This window comes from Schistocerca cancellata, chromosome 9 (genome assembly GCF_023864275.1).
Source record: "Schistocerca cancellata isolate TAMUIC-IGC-003103 chromosome 9, iqSchCanc2.1, whole genome shotgun sequence".
Taxonomy (NCBI): domain Eukaryota; kingdom Metazoa; phylum Arthropoda; class Insecta; order Orthoptera; family Acrididae; genus Schistocerca; species Schistocerca cancellata.
This window is the reverse complement of record NC_064634.1, coordinates 46,299,874-46,322,543: the sequence shown is the minus strand read 5'-3', so window position 1 is coordinate 46,322,543 and position 22,670 is coordinate 46,299,874. Positions and strand designations below refer to the sequence as shown.

Sequence of the window (22,670 nt, the reverse complement as noted above, 5' to 3'; positions counted from 1 at the left end):
CAGTTAATTCCATAAATTATCTGGGAGTACGCATTAGGAGTGATTTAAAATGGAATGATCATATGAAGTTGATTGCCGGTAAAGCAGATGCCAGACTGAGATTCATTGGAAGAATCCTAAGGAAATGCAATCCGAAAACAAAGGAAGTAGGTTACAGTATGCTTGTTCGCCCACTGCTTGAATACTGCTCACAAGGGAACCTCCCCATCGCACCCCCCTCAGATTTAGTTATAAGTTGCCACAGTGGATAGGCCTTGAAAAACTGAACACAGTTCAACCGAGAAAACAGGAAGAAGTTGTGTGGAACTATGAAAAAAATAAGCAAAATATACAAACCGAGTAGTCCATGCGCATGATAATCAACTTCATGGACAGCATAGGCTCAGGAACGCCGTGGTCCCGTGGTTAGCATGAGCAGCTGCGGAACGAGAGGTCCTAGGTTCAAGTCTTCCCTCGAGTGAAAATTTTACTTCTTTCTTTTTCGCAAAGTTATGATCTGTCCATTCGTTCTTTGACGTCTCTGTTCACTGTAATAAGTTTAGTGTCTGTGTTTTGCGACCGCACCGCAAAACCGTGCGATTAGTAGACGAAAGGACGTGCCTCTCCAATGGGAACCGATAACATTTGATAGCAAGGTCATAAGTCAACCAGCCGGCCGGAGTGGCCGCGCGGTTAAAGGCGCTACAGTCTGGAACCGCACGACTGCTATGGTTGAAGGTTCGAATCCTGCCTCAGGCATGGATGTGTGTGATGTCCTTAGGTTAGTTAGGTTTAAGTAGTTCTAAGTTCTAGGGGACTTATGACCACAGCAGTTGAGTCCCATAGTGCTCAGAGCCATTTGAACCATAAGTCAACCGATTCCACCACAGGAAAACACGTCTGATATATTCTATACGACACTGGTGACGGCATGTGCGTCACATAATTGACTGAAAATAAAAAAATTAAAATTTTCATTCGAGGGAAGATTTGAACTAAGGACCTTTCGTTCTGCAGCTGCTCACGGTAACCACGAGACCACGGCGCTCCTAAGCGCAGGTTGTCCTTGATGTTGCCTATCTTGCACATGGACTACTCAGTTTGTATATTTTGCTAATTTTTTTCATAGTTTCACACAACTTCTTCCTGTTTTCTCAATTGATCTGTGTTCAGTTTTTCAAGGCCTATCCACTGTGCCAACTTATAACTAAATCTGAGGGGGGTGCAATGGGGAGGTTCCCTTGTCAGCAGTGTGGGATCCGTACCAGATAGGGTTGATAGAAGAGATAGAGAAGATCCAACGGATAGCAGCGCACTTCGTTACAGGATCATTTAGTAATCGCGAAAGTGTTATCGAGATGATAGATAAACTCCAGTGGAAGACTCTGCAGGAGAGACGCTCAGTAGCTCGGTACGGGCTTTTGTTAAAGTTTCGAGAACATACCTTCACCAAAGAGTCAAGCAGTATATTGCTCCCTCCTATGTATATCTCACGAAGAGACCATAAGGATAAAATCAGAGAGGTTAGAGCCCACACAGAAGCATACCGACAATCCTTCTTTCCATGAACAATACGAGACTGGAATAGAAGGGAGAACCGATAGAGGTACTCAGGGTACCCTCCGCCACACACCGTCAGGTGGCTTGCGAAGTATGGATGTAGATGTAGATGTAGATGTAGATGCAGAACCTACTTATATACAAGTGTTTACACCCACCCCACATACTCAAACTTCAGAACTATTGGAGAACAGACCAAAGATTTTTCAATAGAAAAGGGTGCCAAACAACGTGATTCCATTCCATGTAAGCTATTCTCATCTGTCTCAGAAAGCGCGATGTCAAAAACAAATTGTGGAAATAACGGATTACAAATTAATGGGAAAAGGCATAAGAACTTGATATTCATAGGTGACAGTGTACTATTTGGCTAAAAACACCCTTTAATTACAAATTTCTGAAACTAAAATTATGTCAACAAATGGATCAAAGCAGAAAATATATGTATTCAGAACTGGCCTCTGAACAATGTCAGTGAACATATCTATTTGGAACTGCTCATAAATATGAAGGGTGATGTAAGACCTTGTCTCCATATCTGAATATCTGCCATCCTAGTTTGAAGTTTCTTCATGTTAAAGATGCAAGTAAAAATGAAGAAAGTAGTCCACAATTACAGTGTCTGCAAGTACTGACCTGTGGCTCCAAGTCCTGGAAACTGAATATATCCAATAAAGGCAAGTACAGAAGACCCAAAAAAACTATGGTATATTCCAGGTTGATCTTCACAAAAATATAAATAAGTAAAAATGTTAGCATAACGTGTGACCTGATCCAAAGATTAATGACATTCTGGAAAGGCAGCTTCATCAAAATGGCAGTGGACTGGCTATATTGCCAGAAGCAAGGATGAGGGATGCACAATCCTGACATTACAGAGGAGTCCAAGAAAAGGAAGAAGATGTAGGGGAAGGTCACCAGACCAACTGGATGCCCAGAAAGTCTCTAGGCTCAATTGGCAGAGATCAGCCCAAGATTGCACTAGCTGCAAACAAGTGCTGAAAGTGTGCTTCAGTGCATGATTTGAAAAGGCCTTGTCATTTCAAAACAGAGATGGTTGATGGTAATGATTACTCTTGGGGTGTTATACAACTGAAACACATTTTACTGTATGCCAGATAGCTTTCTATTGGTCATATTTTGGACAGTTATCATATGCAAGACCATTCAAGAGCCATGAGACAACAAACAAGACATTTCATTTATCACTACATTGCAAATTATACTTCAGACATAAGTTTGTCTTGAAACTTCAAAACCTATTACAGCAACCTATACCATAAAAACAGAAGAGAGACTGACACTGTCTGTCTTGTTTGAAGTTTCCAGGGTTACACATATACTTTCTTATTAAATAAGATTCATGATAAACAGTATTAAAAAAGGGACAGCTGTAGGCTGTGATGGTCTCTGTGTTGATTTCTCCAAGACAGGACTAAGGTAAGGTGACACAATTGTTAGCACACTGGACCCACATTTGGGGGCGGAATGGTGGTTCAAATCCCCATTTGCCATCTAGATTCAGATTTTTCATGGTTTTTATAAATTGCCTCAGGCAACTGCTGGGATGGTTCTTTTGAAAAGAACACAAGTGGTTTTCTTCCCCACCATTCCGCAGTCCAAATCTGAGTTTGATCTGTAATGACCTTGTCAATGATGGGTGATCAGCTCTTAATCTTCCTTACACTGAGGTGACAAAAGTCATAAGATACCTCCTGATATCGTGTTGGACCTCCTTTTGCCCAGTGTAGTGCAGCAACTCAATGTGTCATGGACTCAACAATTCATTAGAAGTCCTCTGCAGAAGTATTGAGCCATGCTGCCTCTATAGCCATCCATAATTGCAAAAATGTTGCTAGTGCAGGATTTTATGCACAAACTGACCTCTCAATTATGCCCCATAAATGTTTGATGGGATTCATGTTGGGTGATCTGGGTGGCCAAATAATTCACTTGAATTGACCAGGATGTTCTTCAAATCAGTTGCAAATAACTGTGGCCTGGTGACATGGCAGATTATCATCACCATAGAATTGGGAATCACCATAGAATTCATCAACCGACCACGGCATAACAGCCCAGATAATTATAATGGACATAAAAATCATGTCATTGTTTGGGAACATAAAGTCCATGAATGGCTGAAAATGGTCTCCAGTATCCAAAAGTAATGATTTCCAGTCAGTGATTCATTCAGTTGGACCAAAGGGCCCAGACTATTCCACATAAACACACCCTGCACCATTATGGAGCCATCTCCAGCTTTCACACAGTGCCTTGTTGACAACTTGGGTCCATGGCTTTGTGGGGTCTGCATCACACTCAAACCCTACCATCAGCTCTTACCAATTGAAATTGAGACTCACCTGACCAGGTCACAGTTTTCCAGTCATCTAGGGTCCAACCAATATGGTTACGAGCCCAGGAGAGGCACTATAGGCAATGTTGTGCTGTTAACAAAGGCACTTTCATGGTCATCTTCTGCCATGGCCCATGAGGCCAAATTTCATTGCATTGTCCAAACAAACATTTGTCATACATCCCACATTGATTTCTGTGGTTATTTCTGCAGTGTTGCTTGTATGGTAGTGTTAACAACCCTATGCAAACACTGCTGCTCTCGGTCATTAGGTAAAAGCTGTTGGTCATGGCATTATCCTTGGTGAGAAGTAATGCATTGAATTGAACAGAGAACATGTGTTACCTTATAAACTGTATTTATAGCATAATATCAGTTGTAATGTTTGAACTTTTGTTTTAGACTGAGTTATTCAACATTGCTTGTGATGTGTCTTTTATGACAGTGGATCTGTAATTACACTGGTAACTTATTCTGACATTCTCTCTTGCAGGGGACATACCTCCACCAAGGGATCTGGTTGAGCAGATGTACTGCTCTGAACAGATTCACATCCCACCAACCTTTCCTTATATTCTGCGTCAGTACTGCAAGGCAGCTATCCGCACACAGCCATATGATCTGCTCAAATGGTCGACTGCTTATTTCCGTGCAATGGCAGATGGAGAAATACCACCTGTTAAACACCGACTTGAGTACCCACCCACTGATGTGCCCTCAGGGCTGACACCTGGGTATCTCAGGGTAATACTGAGGCAGGTATGTTTGTTCTACCACTCTTGTTGTCATAACACCACAATTCTTGTTACAGATTTGATACACAGTAGTCTGGAAGACATTTGCAGATACATTATAAGAACTAAAAACTAAACTCTGCCCAAACAGGCCATGAAGGCCCAACAGTACCAATTGGCCACCATGTCATCCTCAGCCCACAGGTGCTCTGGATTCAGATTTGGAGGGGCATGTCATCAGCACACCACACTCCTGGCCATATGTCAGTTTACAAGACTGGAGCTGCTGCTTCTCAATAAAGTAGCTCCTGAGTTTGCCTAAAGAGGGCTCAATGCATCTCGCTTGCCAACAGTGACCAAATGGCCACCCATCCGAGGGCTAGCCCATCCCAACAGTGCTTAACTTTGGTGATCGAATGGGAACCGGTGGTACCACTGCGGCAAGGCCATCGACTTCATTATAAAAACCAGGCTCTTAAATTAATTACATGCAGATGGTGGAGAATGGGTAGTAGCAGCTATCAGTCAAGAGACAAAAAAGAAATCACAATACTCTTTAGAATGTAATGTTGTGAGATGGTTACATAATCAAAATCAGGTAGGCTGCAGAAGCATGCTGGAAATTATAAAGAGAAGATTCATTCATTCAGGGTCTTTCATAATAAGAGAAATAATCAAGGGAGAGAGAGGGGTATCAACATATACAGTAAATGAAACACATCTGAGCAATTAATGGAGCATTAGAAATGCAGTCAGGTAGGAAATAGATAGACTAAATGGCTTTTTGGAGGCAGATATTGAAATATAAGGGGCTTTGACAATTCATAATAAGATGTCTGTTGTTCAGAGTCTTTCTGTCTGGCATTTTCAGCTAAATCCCCAATTATAAACTTTAGGTGAAGTTTAATTTTATCCATTCATTGCAAACTTCAGGTTGACCTGGTGTTTTACTGTTTAAAAAAAATTGACGAGATCAGTTATATACTGTTATTTCACCCTGAACTTTCCATTGTCAGACATTTCACAGACCAACATAGCAATACAACATTGTAGAGTGATGTGACATGTTGTTAATTATGATTTCTATGAACTCCCTGAGAAGCGAATGCCATTCTTCCTGCAAACAGCTCTCAGTGCAACCATGTTCTTCAGAGAAAGGCTGTGAGAGGAGTGTGCCTCCCAATACATGCTCTGCAGGATTCAGGACAAGAGATGAGCCACTCAGTGAGTTCAATTTTTTGCAATTGGAAATATTTGTATTCATGATGAACCTGTGTAGTCAAGCATTTTCACCTTGTATGAAAAAATCATCATCTTTGGTAACAAGGTGGGGACATGTGTAAGAATAAAGGAAGTCATCTCTGTAGACCTGAACACTCACAGTTTCACACTGGTGACTTAGAGGTCTGTGTATCCACCAAAGGATGTACAATTGTTTGGAATTGAATTAGAGATAGCTATCTATTGAAGAAGAAGAAGAAGAGGACATTTTTGTGGCAGGAGAGAGAGAGAGAGAGAGAGAGAGAGAGAGAGAGAGAGAGAGAGAGAGACAGACAGACAGAGAGAGAGAGAGAGAGAGAGAAAGAGAGAGAGAGAGGTCCTGGTCAGCATTGTGAATGGAATTTTGTCAGGCACACATATATTTGTGGCTACAGTATTAGTGGCTGACACATTGAGACACTCCATCTATGGGGTCTTACAGGGACAGAGCATTTCACTCATCACCATGTCAAGGATACGAGGTGTGTTCAGAAAGTAAGATGATTTTATATTTGTATGAAAAAATATTTATTTATTCATCGGTATTCATGTTGTCCCCTTCAATGTAATCCCCCTCAGATACAATACACTTGTGCCAATGCTTCTTTCAATCCTTGAAGCACTTCTCATAAGCACTTTTTGGTACTGCCTTGAGTACTTCCAGCAATGTAGTTTTTATTTCATCAATGGTTGAAAATCTTCATCCTTTCATAGGTCTCTTCAGTTTTGGAAACAGGAAAAAGCTGCAGTGCCAAATCCAGTGAATATGTTGGTTGATGCATCATTATCATGTTGTTTTTGATCCAAAAAATCTCTCACAAGCAACAATGGATGAGCAGGTGCTTTGCCATGATGCAAAAGCCATGGATTGTTTTTCTACAATTCCAGACATTTTTTGCGTATTGCTTCTTGCAAATGGTGCATAACATTAAGGTAATACTCTTTATTGACCATACGACCTTGAGACAAAAATTCATGATGCGCTACATCAGGGTAATTGAAAAAAACAGTGAACAAAAATTTGATATTTGATCAAACTTGGCATGCTTTTTTCGGTCTCGGCTCTTTGGGATGCTTCCATTGCGACGATTGGGCTTTGGTTTCAATGTCATAACCATAAACCCAAGTTCTGTCACCAGTTATGACCCTTTTGAACAAATCAGGATCATCACTGATGTCATTCAAGAGCTCCGGAGTGATGCTCATGTGTCGATTCTTCTGATCAAAATTGAGGTTTTGGAACAAACTTCGCTGACACACATCTCATGCCCAAAACATCCGAAAAAATTGCATGACATGAGCTGACCAAAAAGCCAACATTCTCAGCAACTTCTCTTATGGTAATTTGACGATTTTTCGAAACAATTTTCTTCACAGCTTCAGAGTTATCATCTGTTTGTTGTTGATGTGCTGTGGCGTCCAGAGCGAGGTTCGCCATTGGCATCTTCTTGGCCATCTTGGAAAAGCTTGTACCACTTGTAAACATTTTTTTTACTTAGAGCAGACTCATTGTATGCCACTGTTAACATTTCAAGTGTTTTAGAGCTCTTGATTTCATTTTTCACACAAAATTTGATGCAAATTCTGTGCTCCATTTTTTTTATAATAATCAAAAATCACTGAGCTCATTAAAATACGCCTAACCTTTCTATCTGCCAAAAACAATGAAAGTATGCTGTACACTTGAAACTGTGAACATATGTTCATGACATATGTACCAACATAACAAAAAAAAAGATCGATAATCAAATGTACGTTGCCTGCACAGTTTGAAAAGTCACCTTACTTTTTTAGCAGACCTTATATACTATGAGTATCTCGATTCGGGGAAAACTGCTGTTTCATGCATCACAGATATAAGCTTGGGAACACAAACACTATTATCAGATGCTTGAGGCATTAAAAATATCACCTGAGCTCATAAGTCACAGTATCAGACTGACACAGATCAATTGCAGGGTAAGAGTACACTGAAAACCACATAAGACAATGAATCCCACTTGTCAACATGACACCTTTCAGGCAATTGCTGAGCGTATTCTCAAGGAGGACGTTTATGTGGGATTTCATATGGCCACTTATATATTTTCCACTATTTCTCACCAGCAAACAATATAGGAAATTACTGTCCAATAATGTGCATCCATTTCTTTGCTGTCAACAGCTTGTATGTGACCAGTGCCTTCAGCCAGACAATACACCCTCCTATCAAACCCAAATTGTACCAGAATGGTCTAAGAAGCTCTCTGCAGACATGAATGTGCTTATGTGGCACCACAGGTCACATGACTGCAAACCAGTTGATAACAAAAGGGACACTATCAAGGGATATTTCAGGCCTTGTATCTAGCTACTGAAAAGTAATCAAGTAGCTATCAAACAGCACTGTGATTTCAACCTCATTGGATCCACACCACCATCACTGGGGTGTGCTATCCTGTACAAAAGTCTAATCATAAATTGTCATTGGTCATCATCATCCAAAATTCTGGATGCCAAACTTGTGGTCATAAAATTGCACACAAACCCAGTCTCTCCCATCTACTCAATCTCCCTCTTCCAGCTCCACTCCCTCGAAAACCTCAAAATTCTAATCAACACAATCTGGAACCACAACACCCTAATTCAATAGTTAACCTTTCCTTCAAACCTCTCTCCCAGTCCGAAACCTCCGTCCTATCCAAAGGCCTCACCTTCAGCTCCATCCCAGATTCAACCAAACAGCCCTCGTCAAAGATTTACTGTCGTACACTCGTACTCTCTGCTGGAAATATCACTTTGCCACGAAGAAAAATGATCCTAATCCTACTCCTAATGATCCACCTCCCCAAGACACTATCCAAATTGAACCCTGCCTGGAACAGTTCCATCCTCTGTCACAGCGGGACCCACCTCCTCTTCCTCAAAATCACCCTCTCCAAACCTTCCAGGAATTTCTGACTTCCAGCCTTGCCTCTCAATCCTTCTTAAAAAACCTTAATCCTACTCCCAACATCTCCACTGCTGAAGCCCAGGCTATCCGCGATCTGAAGGCTGACCAATCCATCGTCATCCTTCCGGCGGACAAGGGTTCCACAACTGTGGTACTTGACCGTCGGGAGTATGTGGCTGAGGGACTGCGTCAGCTTTCTGACAACACCACATACAAAGTTTTCCAAGGTAATCCCATTCCTGATGTCCAGGCGGAGCTTCAAGGAATCCTCAGAACCTTAGGCCCCCTACAAAACCTTTCACCTGACTCCATCAACCTCCTGACCCCACCGACACCCCGCACCCCTACCTTCTACCTTCTTCCTAAAATTCACAAACCCAATCATCCCGGCCGCCCCATTGTAGCTGGTTACCAAGCCCCCACAGAACGTATCTCTGCCTACGTGGATCAACACCTTCAACCCATTACATGCAGTCTCCCATCCTTCATCAAAGACACCAACCACTTTCTCAAATGGCTGGAATCCTTACCCAATCTGTTACCCCCGGAAACCATCCTTGTAACCATTGATGCCACTTCCTTATACACAAATATCCCGCACGTCCAGGGCCTCGCTGCGATGGAGCACTTCCTTCCACGCCGATCACCTGCCACCCTACCTAAAACCTCTTTCCTCATTACCTTAGCCAGCTTCATCCTCACCCACAACTTCTTCACTTTTGAAGGCCAGACATACCAACAATTAAAGGGAACAGCCATGGGTACCAGGATGGCCCCTCGTACGCCAATATATTCATGGGTCGCTTAGAGGAAGCCTTCTTGGTTACCCAGGCCTGCCAACCCAAAGTTTGGTACAGATTTATTGATGACATTTTCATGATCTGGACTCACAGTGAAGAACAACTCCAGAATTTCCTCTCCAACCTCAACTCCTTTGGTTCCATCAGATTCACCTGGTCCTACTCCAAATCCCATGCCAGTTTCCTTGATGTTGACCTCCACCTGTCCAATGGCCAGCTTCAAACGTCCGTCCACATCAAACCCACCAACAAGCAACAGTACCTCCATTATGACAGCTGCCACCCATTCCACATCAAACGGTCCCTTCCCTACAGCCTAGGTCTTCGTGACAAACGAATCTGCTCCAGTCCGGAATCCCTGAACCATTACACCAACAACCTGACAACAGCTTTCGCATCCCGCAACTACCCTCCTGACCTGGTACAGAATCAAATAACCAGAGCCACTTCCTCATCCTCTCAAACCCAGAAAATCCCACAGAAGAACCACAGAAGTGCTCCACTTGTGACAGGATACTTTCCGGGACTGGATCAGACTCTGAATGTGGCTCTCCAGCAGGGATACGACTTCCTCAAATCCTGCCCTGAAATGAGATCCATCCTTCATGAAATCCTCCCCACTGCACCAAGAGTGTCTTTCTGCCATCCACCTAACCTTCGTAACCTCTTAGTTCACCCCTATGAAATCCCCAAACCACCTTCCCTACCCTCTGGCTCCTACCTTTGTAACCACCCCCGGTGTAAAACCTGTCCCATGCACCCTCCCACCACCACCTACTCCAGTCCTGTAACCCGGAAGGTGTACACGATCAAAGGCAGAGCCACGTGTGAAAGCACCCACGTGATTTACCAACTGACCTGCCTACACTGTGATGCATTCTATGTGGGAATGACCAGCAACAAACTGTCCATTCGCATGAATGGACACAGGCAGATAGTGTTTGTTGGTAATGAGGATCACCCTGTGGCTAAACATGCCTTGGTGCACGGCCAGCACATCTTGGCACAGTGTTACACCGTCCGGGTTATCTGGATACTTCCAACTAACACCAACCTATCCGAACTCCGGAGATGGGAACTTGACCTTCAATATATCCTCTCTTCCCGTTGTCCACCAGGCCTCAATCTCTGCTAATTTCAAGTTGCCGCCACTCATACCTCACCTGTCATTCAACAACATCTTTGCCTCTGCACTTCCGCCTCAACTGACATCTCTGCCCAAACTCTTTGCCTCTGTATATGTCTGCTTGTGTCTGTATACGTGTGGATGGATATGTGTGTGTGTGCGAGTGTATACCCGTCCTTTTTTCCCCCTAAGGTAAGTCTTTCCGCTCCCGGGATTGGAATGACTCCTTACCCTCTCCCTTAAAACCTACATCCTTTTGTCTTTCCCTCTCCTTCCCTCTTTCCTGACGAAGCAGCCGTTGGCTGCGAAAGCTAGAATTTTGTGTGTATGTTTGTGTTTGTTTGTGTGTCTATCGACGTGCCAGTGCTTTCGTTTGGTAAGTCACATCATCTTTGTTTTTAGATATATATATAATAGAGGGAAACATTCCATGTGGGAAAAATATATCTAAAAACAAAGATGATGTGACTTACCAAACGAAAGCGCTGGCAGCTTGATAGACACACAAACAAACACAAACATACACACAAAATTCAAGCTTTCGCAACCAACGGTTGCTTCAACAGGAAAGAGGGAAGGAGAAGGAAAGACGAAAGGATGTGGGTTTTAAGGGATAGGGTAAGGAGTCATTGCAATCTCGGGAGTGGAAAGACTTACCTTAGGGGGAAAAAAGGACAGGTATACACTCGCACACACACACACACACACACACACACACACACACACACACACACATATCCATCCACACATATACAGACACAAGCAGACATATTAAAAGGCAAAGAGTTTGGGCAGAGATGTCAGTCGAGGCGGAAGTGCAGAGGCAAGATGTTGTTGAATGACAGGTGAGGTATGCCGATTAAGGGACCTGTCTGTAAAATGCCAGTTTTGTTTCTCCTGATAATGACATTCCCGGAGAGGCGGACTATTTCATCTCTGGAATATTTAACCCAAAAGGACGCCATCATCACTTAACCATACAGTAAAGCTGCATGCCCTTGGGAAAAATTATGGCTGTAGTTTCCCTTTGCTTTCAGCTGTTCACAGTACCAGCACAGCAAGGCCGTTTTGGTTACTGTTACAAGGCCAGATCAGTCAGTCATCCAGTCTGGATGACTGTTGCCCATGCAACAGTAGGTGTACAGAGGTTTATTCCATAGAATCTAAGTACCTTCTAGGCTAAAATAACCTTACCAGGACTGCATTCACTCTTGTGTTGTACTTATAAAACAAATAAAATGTCGCGGTGCGCAATACACCCTGGGAATGAGCAAGAGAAACAGGCAATACTGAATATATACAGAAAAGGGCAGCACAAATGATTAAAGGTTTGTCTGACTAACAGAAATGCTGAAAAATGTAAACTGGCGGATGCTTGAAGATTGACATCAGCAATCCTACAAATGCCTTGTTACAAAGTTTCAAGAATTGATGTTGTTGTTGTGGTCTTCAGTCCAGAGACTGGTTTGATGCAGCTCTCCATGCTACTCTATCCTCTGCAAGCTTCTTCAGCTCCTAGTACCCACTGCAACCTACATCCTTCTGAATCTGTTTAGTGTATTCATCTCTTGGTCTCCCTCTACGATTTTTACCCTCCACGCTGCCCTCCAGTACTAAATTGGTGATCCTTTGAAGCCTCAGAATATGTCCTACCAACTGATCCCTTCTTCTAGTCAAGTTGTGCCACAAATTTCTCTTCTCTCCAATTCTATTCAATACCTCCTCATTAGTTATGTGATCTACTCATCTGATCTTCAACATTCTTTTGTAGCACTGCATTTCAAAAGCTTCAATTCTCTTCTTGTCTAAACTATTTATCATCCACATTTCACTTCCATAAATGGCTACACTCCATACAAATACTTTCAGAAATGACTTCCTGACATTTAAATCTATACTCGATGTTAACAAATTTTTCTTCTTCAGAAACGTTTTCCTTGCCATTGCCAGTCTACATTTTATATCCTCTATACTTTGACCATCATCAGTTATTTTGCTCCCCAAATAGCAAAACTCCTTTACTACTTTAAGTGTCCCATTTCCTAATCTAATTCCCTCAGCATCACCCGACTTAATTTGACTACATTCCATTATCATTGTTTTGCTTTTGCTGATGTTCATCTTATATCCTCCTTTCAAGACACTGTCCATTCCGTTCAACTGCTCTTCCAAGTCCTTTGCTGTCTCTGACAGAATTACAATGTCATCGGCGAACCTCAAAGTTTTTATTTCTTCTCCATAGATTTTAATACGTACTCCGAACTTTTCTTTTGTTTCCTTTACTGCTTGCTCAATATACAGATTGAATAGCATCGGGGAGAGGGTACAACCCTGTCTCACTCCCTTCCCAACCACTGCTTCCCTTTCATGTCCCTCAACTCTTATAACTGCCATCTGGTTTCTGTACAAATTGTAAATAGTCTTTCGCTCCCTGTATTTTACCTCTGCCACCTTCAGAATTTGAAAGAGAGTGTTCCAATCAACATTGTCAAAAGCTTTCTCTAAGTCTACAAATGCTAGAAATGTAGGTTTGCCTTTCGTTAATGTTTCTTCTAAGATAAGTCGTAGGGTCAGTATTGCCTCACGTGTTCCAACATTTCTACAGAATCCAAACTGATCTTCCCCGAGGTCGACTTCTATCAGTTTTTCCATTCGTCTGTAAAGAATTCGTGTTAGTATTTTGCAGCTGTGACTTATTAAACTGATAGTTCGGTAATTTTCATATCTGTCAACACCTGCTTTCTTTGGGATTGGAATTATTATATTCTTCTTGAAGTCTGAGGGTATTTCGCCTGTCACATACATCTTGCTCACCAGATGATACAGTTTTGTGAGGACTGGCTCTCCCAAGGCTGTCAGTAGTTCTAATGGAATGTTGTCTACTCCCAGGGCCTTGTTTTGACTCAGGTCTTTCAGTGCTCTGTCAAACTCTTCACGCAGTATCATATCTCCCATTTCATCTTCATCTACATCCTCTTCCATTTCCATAATACTGTCCTCAAGTACATCGCCCTTGTATAGACCCTCTATATACTCCTTCCACCTTTCTGCTTTCCCTTCTTTGCTTAGAACTGGGTTTCCATCAAAGCTCTTGATATTCATGCAAGTGGTTCTCCTTTCTCCAAAGGTCTCTTTAATTTTCCTGTAGGCACTATCTATCTTACCCCTAGTGAAATAAGCCTCTACATCCTTACATTTGTCCACTACCCCTCCCTGCTTAGCCATTTTGCACTTCCTGTCGATCTCATTTTTGAGACGTTTGTATTCCTTTTTGCCTGCTTCACTTACTGCATTTTTGTATTTTCTCCTTTCATCAATTAAATTCAGTATCTCTTGTGTTACTCAAGGATTTCTACTAGCTCTCATCTTTTTACCTACTTGATCCTCTGCTGCCTACACTATTTCATTCCTCAAAGCTACCCATTCTTCTTCTACTGTATTTCTTTCCCCCATTCCTGTCAGTTGTTCCCTTATGCTTTTGCTGAAACTCTGTACAACCTCTGGTTCTTTCAGTTTATCCAGGTCCCATCTCCTTAAATTCCCACCTTTGTGCAGTTTCTTCAGTTTTAATCTACAGTTCATAACCAATAGTTTGTGATCAGAGTCCACATCTGCCCCTGGAAATGTCTTACAATTTAAAACCTGGTTCCTAAATCTCTGTCTTACCATTATACTGTCTATCTGATATCTTCTAGTATCTCCAGGATTCTTCCATGTATACAACCTTCTTTCATGATTCTTGAACCAAGTGTTAGCTATGATTAAGTTATGCTCTGTGCAAAATTCTACCCGGCGGCTTCCTCTTTCATTTCATAGCCCCAATCCATATTCACCTACTACGTTTCCTTCTCTTCCTTTTCCTACTGTTGAATTCAAGTCACCCATGACTATAAAATTTTCGTCTCCCTTCACTACCTGAATAATTTCTTTTATCTCATCATACATTTCATCAATTTTTTCATCACCTGCAGAGCTAGTTGGCATATAAACTTGTACTACTGTCGGAGGCATGGGCTTTGTGTCTATCTTGGCCACAATAATGTGTTCACTATGCTGTTTGTAGTAGCTTACCCATACTCCTATTTTCTTATTCATTATTAAACCTACTCCAGCATTACCCTTATTTGATTTTGTATTTATAACCCTGTATTCAGCTTACCAAAAGTCTTGTTCCTCCTGCCACCGAACGTTACTAATTCCTACTATATCTAACTTTAGCCTATCCATTTCCCTTTTTAAATTTTCTAACCTATCTGCCCGATTAAGGGATCTGACATTCCACGCTCCAATCCATAGAACGCCAGTTTTCTTTCTCCTGATAACAACGTCCTTCTGAGTAGTCCCCGCCCGAAGATCCGAATGGGGGACTATTTTACCTCCAGAATATTTTACCCAAGAGGACACCATCATCATTTAATCATACAGTAAAGCTGCATGCCCTCGGGAAAAATTACGGCTGTAGTTTCCCCTTGCTTTCAGCCGTTCGCAGTACCAGAACAGCAAGTCCATTTTGGTTAGTGTTACAAGGCCAGATCAGTCAATCATCCATACTGTTGCCCCTGCAACTACTGAAAAGGCTGCTGCCCCTCTTCAGGGACCACACGTTTGTCTGGGCTCTCAACGGATACCCCTCCTTTGTGGTTGCACCTACGGTACAGCTATCTGTATCGTTGAGGCACGCAAGCCTCCCCCACCAATGGCAAGGTCCATGGTTCATGGGGGGAGGGGGGGGGGGGAGGGAACCAAGTGTTAGCTTAATCATAGCTAACCAAGTGTTAGCTGTGATTAAGTTTTGCTCTGTGCAAAATTCTACCAGGCGGATTCCTCTTTCATTCCTTGCCTCCATTCCATTTTCACCTACTATGTTTCCTTCTCTTTCTTTTCCTACTATCGAGTTCCAGTCACCTATGACTATTAAATTTTCACCTCCCTTCACTATCTGAATAATTTCTTTTATCTCATCATACATTTCATCAACCTCTTCGTCATCTGTGGAGCTAGTTGGCATATAAACTTGTACTACTGTGGTAGGTGTGGGCTTCATGATATTAAGTGAGGAATCTACAATTATACATCAGCTTTCTACAGGTCACTCCTGTAGGGATGCAAAGTCAAGACTAGACTAATTACAGACTTAGCAGAGGCTTTTAAGCTGTCATTTTTCACGATCTCCAAATGTGACTGTAAGAGGAACTAACACCAATATTTGGTGTACTGGGAAGTAACATCTGCCATGCACTTCACAGTGGTTTGCACAATGGGGTTATAGATGGAGAAATCCTTCCTGATATTCGTATCTGTCTTAATGTTGGGCTTGAAGAGGGTCTTTCATTGGTATTGTTATTCCTTGATTCCTGTACGTGCCTCTCCCTGCATTTGTATATACTCTACAAACCACTATGAAGTGCATGGTAGAGGGTAATTGCATTGTACCACATGTTGGTTTTCTTCCCGTTCAAACCATGTATAAAGTGTAGGAAGAATGAATTTTTAAATTCCTCTGTCTGTGCTGTATAGTTTAGTTTTGTCTTTGTAGCCCCTATGAGTGTGTTATGTAGTGGGCTGAAAAGTATTTCTAGGTTCTTCACTTAAAGCTGGTTCATCAAATTTCATAATTAGGCTTTCACAGTATAATTTGCATTCACCATCGTGGTTCTGCTTATTCAGTTTTTTCAAGATTTCCATGAACTCTTCCTCAAGTCAAATAAGGTGTGACATGCCAACCTTCTTTGTATATGTTCAATATCACCTGTCTGTCATATCCGGTATTGGTCCCACACACTTGAGCAATAATCTAAGGTAGGGCACACAAATTATTTATAAGTAGTCCGTTTGTAGGCTGAGTTCACTCCCAGTATCCTGCAACTGAACTGAACTCAACCATGTGTCTTACCATTGACTGAGCCAAGTGATGCTTCAACTTCATATCCCCACAAACTGTTACGCCACATGTTGACAGTTAGTTACATATTTCATAGATCATTTGAATGATTATTTTGTCAAACTGTAGTAGAATGAATCAATTTATGGGATATGAATACATGATTAGTGTTAACATTAATGAACACATTATTCTTTTTAGTGATTTAGTCCTACTCATACAACTATGCAACTACATGTACAAACAAGGTTCCTTTTTTTTTTTTTTTTAAGGTGTCCAGGAGAAATGATTTTTTAGGTTAGATTTAAAATATGCTTTGCTGCATGTCAGATGTTTTATGTTATTGAACATATGATCAAGAAACTTCTTTGCTGAATATTGAACTCCTTTCTGAGCCACCGATAGCTTTAATAATAGGTAATCTGGTGTTGTAGGTATGGACCTGTTCTTCGTAAATTGTGATCAATTATTTATGATTTATTTCATTAGTGAATACATGTATTGTAACAACACAGCTGAAATGCCTAGGTTCTTGAAAAGTTACCTACATGACATCTGTGGGTGAACACCACATATTATTCTTACTGCTCGCTTTTGTGCAATCAGTACTTTATTCCTAAGTGGTGAGTTAGCCCAGAAAATTACTCCATAAGGCATTATTATGAAAACTGTAAATTACTAGTCACCAATATACATATAACTATTTTTCTGAGAATTTCAAACATCTTGCACCATTTTACATTGTTTATGTTTTATTAGGTCAACACAACAAAAAGATGAAATGTGTTGATCAACCTCCAAATTGGGAATAACATTCACTACAATGAGTTCTACAAACTGTACTTTGAATCCATATCATCAAGTAGACTACCCCATATGTCTTCTAACTAAACATGCAGTTGTCTGGTATGTAAGTATAATGTAAATGTAGTGGTGTGCATGGGGATGGAATACGACTGGTTTCTAAGCCATTTTCCCTGCTCTAGAGTCTAAAGTACTGGCTTTTTATTCATTACAGAATTGTAATTCCTTTCTAAACTGTTGGCCATTAAAATTGCAGCACCTGGAAGGATAGCAAATAGAAATTTTACTTATTGTGCCTACACAGTATAGTAGGAAAAATTTGCTTTTTTTAGTCATCAATCTTCTGATTGTTTTGATGTTGCCTGCATTGAATTCCTCTCCTGAGCCAACCTTTTCATCTCAGAGTAACATTTGTAACCTATGCCATCAATTATTTGCTGGATGTATTCCGGTCTCTGTCCTTCTCTAAAGTTTTTACCCTCTGCAGCTCCCTGTAGTACCATGGAATTTATTCTCAGTCTTGACAGATGTCCTATCGTCCTGTCCCTTCTTCTTGTCAGTGTCTTCCATATGTTCCTTTCCTTGGCAGTTCTGTTCATTACCTTATCACACCACCTAACTTTGAACATTCTTCTGTAGCACTACATCTGTTCAGGTTTTTCCACAGCCCATGTTTCACTAGCTGTACTGCAAACTTACAGCCGCAGAAATTTCTTCCTCAATTTAAGGCTTATGTTTCATACCAGTAAACTTCTCTTGGCCAGGAATCCCCTTTTTGTCAGTGCTAGTTTGCTTTTTACGTCCTCCTTGCTCCAATCATCATGGGTTATTTTGCTTCCTAGGTAGCACAATTCCTTAACTTTGTCTACTTTATGATCTCCAATTTTAAATTTAAGTTTCTCTCTGTTCTCATTTTTGCTACTTCTCATTACTTTTGTTTTCTTTGAATTACTCTCAATATGTATTCTGTACTCATTCAACTGTTTATTCCATTCAACATATCCTGTGATTCTTCCTCAGTTTCACAGAAGACAAAAATGTCATCAGTAAATCTTATCAATGATGACTTTTCACCCTGAATTTTAATCCCACTCTTGAACCTTTCTTTTATTTCCATCATTGCTTCCTCAGTATGTAGATTGATCAATAGAAGCAAAGGACTACATCCCTGTCATACACTCTTTTTAATCCGAGCACTCCATTCTTGGTCTTCCAGTCTTATTGGTGGTAAGGTCTTATGGGACCAAACTGTGGAGGTCATCGGTCCCTAACCTTACACACTACTTAATCTAACTTAAACTAACTTACGCTAAGGACAACACACACACCCATGCCCAAGGGAGGACTCGAACCTCCGACGGGGGGAGCCGCGCTCCAGTCTTCTCGTTCCCTCTTGGTTCTTGTACATATTGTATATTACTCATCTTTTCCTACACCTTACTTCTGTTTTTCTCAGAATTTCAAACATTTTGCACCATTTTACATTGTTGTGTGTTCTATTAAATCAACAGTTTATGAACAAACAAACAAACAAACAAAAAATGAAAATGTGTTGTATCAGAGATTGACTCATCTCCAACCTGCAAATAGCCATTCACAAGAACTAGTCCAACAAATTGTACATTGAGTCCATATCATCAAGCAGGCTATTAACATTTATCTTTTAATTAAACATATAGTTGTCTGGTATGTACAGGTAATGCAAATGTAGTGCTGTAAAATGAGAGAGAATAAGAATGACCACTAACCCTTTCACCCTGCCCAAGAATCTAAATTACAGACTTTTTATTCATTGCAGAATTCTCATTCCTGTTTAAACTGTTGACCATTAAAATTGCAACACCTGAAAGGATAGCGAATAGAAAGGATAGCAATAGACTGTGCATGTACAATAGAGTAGGAAGACTACATGATTGAATTTGTAGGCAATATGGAGTATATAGAGTGCCAAATTTAGTACACAGAGTTTCCTTATCTACTTTTACATCTGTAATCTGCAAGCCACCTTACAGTGTATGGTGGAAGGTACTTCATGTTCTACTGTAACTTCCTCCTTTCCTGTTCCTGTTGCTAATAGTTCATGGGAAGAATGATTGCCAGTAAGCCTCCATGTGGGCTTGAACCTCCTTAAACTTTTATGAGATGTATGTAGGAGGAAACAATATATTTGTTGACCTTTTTAGCGATGTATGTCTCAGAACTTTAAAAATAATCCACACCATGATGCAGAATGCCTCTCTTGCGGCATCCGCCACTGTAATTGGTTGATACTCTTGTGCTTACTATATGAACCTGTAACGAAACATGTTGTTCTTTGGATCTTACCTGTTTCCTCTATCTATCATATCTGGTATGGATGCCATACTAACATGCAGTATTCATGTATTGGTTGAATGAGTGTTTTGTAAGCTGCTTCCTTAGCTGACGGACTACATTTTCTGAGGATTCTTCTAATGAATCTCAGTCTGTCATCTGCCTTACTCGCAGTTGATTGTATGTGATTTTTCCACTTTTAATCATCTTGTACACATACTCCCTAGATATTTTATGGAAGTAACTGCTATAAGTGATTGTTCTGCAACTATGTAATCATACAATAAAGTGTCTTTCTGTTTCTGTATTTTCAATACATTTTATGTTGTGGGTCAGCTGCCATTCCACCCACAAAATGTCAATCCTCTGTAGGTCTACCATTATTTCATTACAGTTTTCTAGCACTGCAACTTCTCTGTAAACAACAGTATCATTCACTCGCTCAACAAAAGATCCGTACTTAAAGACTGGAATGTTGCACAGATCACACCAATACACAAGAATTACAGACCCATATCACTTATGTCAAATTGCAGTAGGATTTTGGGACACATACTGTATTTGAATATTATGAATGTCCTCAAATAAAATGACCTATTGACACACAGCACAGATTCAGAAAATATTATTCATATGCAACATACTAACTCTTTAGTCTCATGAAGTAATGAGCATTATTGACAGGGGAGTCTCAAAATGATTCCTTATTTCTAAATTTGCAGGTGTCTTTTGATACTGTCTCTCCTAAGTCACGTGCATATGGAATATTGTCTTAGTTGTGCAACTGGATTCATGATTTTGTGTCAGGAAGGTCACAGTTTGTAGTAATTGATAGAAAGTCATCGAGTAAAACAGGAGTGATTTCTGTCATTCACCAAGGAAGTGCTAGAAGCCCCCCAATCTTCTTAATTTATATGAAATCTGAATGGCCATCTTAGATTGATTGCAGATGATGCTGTCATTTACCATCTACTAACGTCATCAGAAGACCATACTTGCCTCCGTGGCTGAGGTCACTAATGCATGCTTTGTAGTGCCGCTCGACCCAGAGGTAAGCCGGTTCAGATCCTGCTGGTGAATGAAATTTCCATTGCCAATTTTTGCCCAGCAAGGGGAGAAGAGGTGGTGGCATAAAGTTTCTGATCACCAGTCTTTGTGACAATGTCATGGATTTAGTTCCAAACCCTTCCATATTGTCTCAAGGAGTGAGGGCATGTGACACTGTTGATGGTGACCTGTTCGTTGGTTGGGGACTTTTATCTCAGCAGCCCCCTTGGTGCAATTTGAGGAAGTAGGCTATGTGCAGGCACTGGTTTTCTCCCTCTCCCTTCTATCATCATCTCCAACATGAACATTACACTACACTACACTGCACACACACATTACAGTCACCTACACTTAACAGCTATACTTATGCAAACAGTTCTTATACTTCATGAAGGAAAGGTGTCTGCAGGTGTGAAGGAAAAAGAAAACCTTTTCAATTTGGTGGCTGAACCCGCCCTTCAGGATCTCCCAGCCATTCATGCCATATGACTTTACTTTACTTTACTTTACTCTATCAGAATATCAAAACTAATTACAAAATAATTTAGACAAAATATATGTATGGTGTGAAAAGTGGCAGTTGATCCTAAATAATAAAAATGTAATCTGCCCTCTTAGTTGAGTGGTCAGTACATCTGACTGCCATGCAGCAGGCCTGGGTTCGATTCCCGGCTGGTTCAGAGATTTTCTATGCTCAGGTACTGGGTGTTTTGACCTCCATGTGGCATCAACTGAAACAGCTTGAAACTTGGCTGCAGAGTCCCCAGGTGGGGACTCAACAGCCATCAATGTCATACAGTAATTTCATTTCAATGAAAAGTGTGAGGTCATCCACATGAGTACTAAAAGGAAACCATTAAATTTCATTTACACAATAAATGATTAAATCTGAAAGCCGTCAATCTGACTACCAATGGATTACAATTACAAACAACTTAAACTGGAACAGTCACATAGCAAATGTTGTGGCTAAGGCAAGCAAAAGACTGTTTTTCATTGGAAGAACACCTAGAGATGAACACATCCACTGTGACTGCCTACACTATGCTCATCCATCCTCTGCTAGAGTATTGCCGTGCTGTATGGGATCGTTATCAGATAGGATTGATGAAGGACATTGAAAAAGTTCAAAGAAGGACCGCTCATTTCATACTGTTGCAAAATAAGGTGAGAGTGTCACAGATATGACATTCTAGTTGGGTTGCAATCATTAAAACAAAAGTTTTTCATTGTGGTGAGATCTTTTCAAGTGTGGAGTTGTCATGTAGATGTAGGCATAGATGCTATCCAAATCACCAGTTATGTGAACTTGTGCTGATTATTTTGTGTACCCAATTGCACACCGTACCATCATCCCAGATGCAGAGCCTGTGTGATGATACTGTAGTAGCCTCCTTTAATAAATATTGTCCTACTTCAAATGCCAAGAGGACTTGTTCAAAGAAAAATGGGAAATGATACATAAGTAATTGGAACACTCCTTCTCTGTACAAACTAAAAATACTGCTGAAGTCAACTACGAAATGTTATGTGCCAGTAGTATATACAAGCCAGAATATGTAAAACTGAAGCAATAGTACAGTAAGGGAATAAATAAAGCTAAAAAGCATTTTTTTTTATTTTACAGGGAAATACACTGATAATGATGAGACAGAAACCAATATTCAAATTGAACCAGCCTTAGTTGCCTTACTGGAAGCAGGCTTTGAAACCAACCACCAGAGTAATTGAGAGTTTGTATGGAAATCTGTCTCCTCTAAGGATGTAGTAAATGTAATAGCAAAACTCCGTAATTCAAAAACTGTAGACTATTATGGCCTCTCCAACTTTTTTGTGAATCACATTATAGGTATAACAAGCCATCTCCTATACTAC

At 40.8% G+C, this 22,670-nt stretch overlaps 1 protein-coding gene across 1 annotated transcript in view; it reads left to right on the top strand.

Annotated features, from left to right (window-relative positions):
* The window catches only part of LOC126100953 (uncharacterized), a 75,231-nt gene that overhangs the window by 16,723 nt on the left and 35,838 nt on the right, over positions 1–22,670 (top strand). The window contains exon 2 of the mRNA XM_049911614.1: positions 4,392–4,657. Coding sequence (XP_049767571.1) covers positions 4,392–4,657 — 266 coding nt within the window. The remainder of the gene's footprint in view (positions 1–4,391; positions 4,658–22,670) is intronic.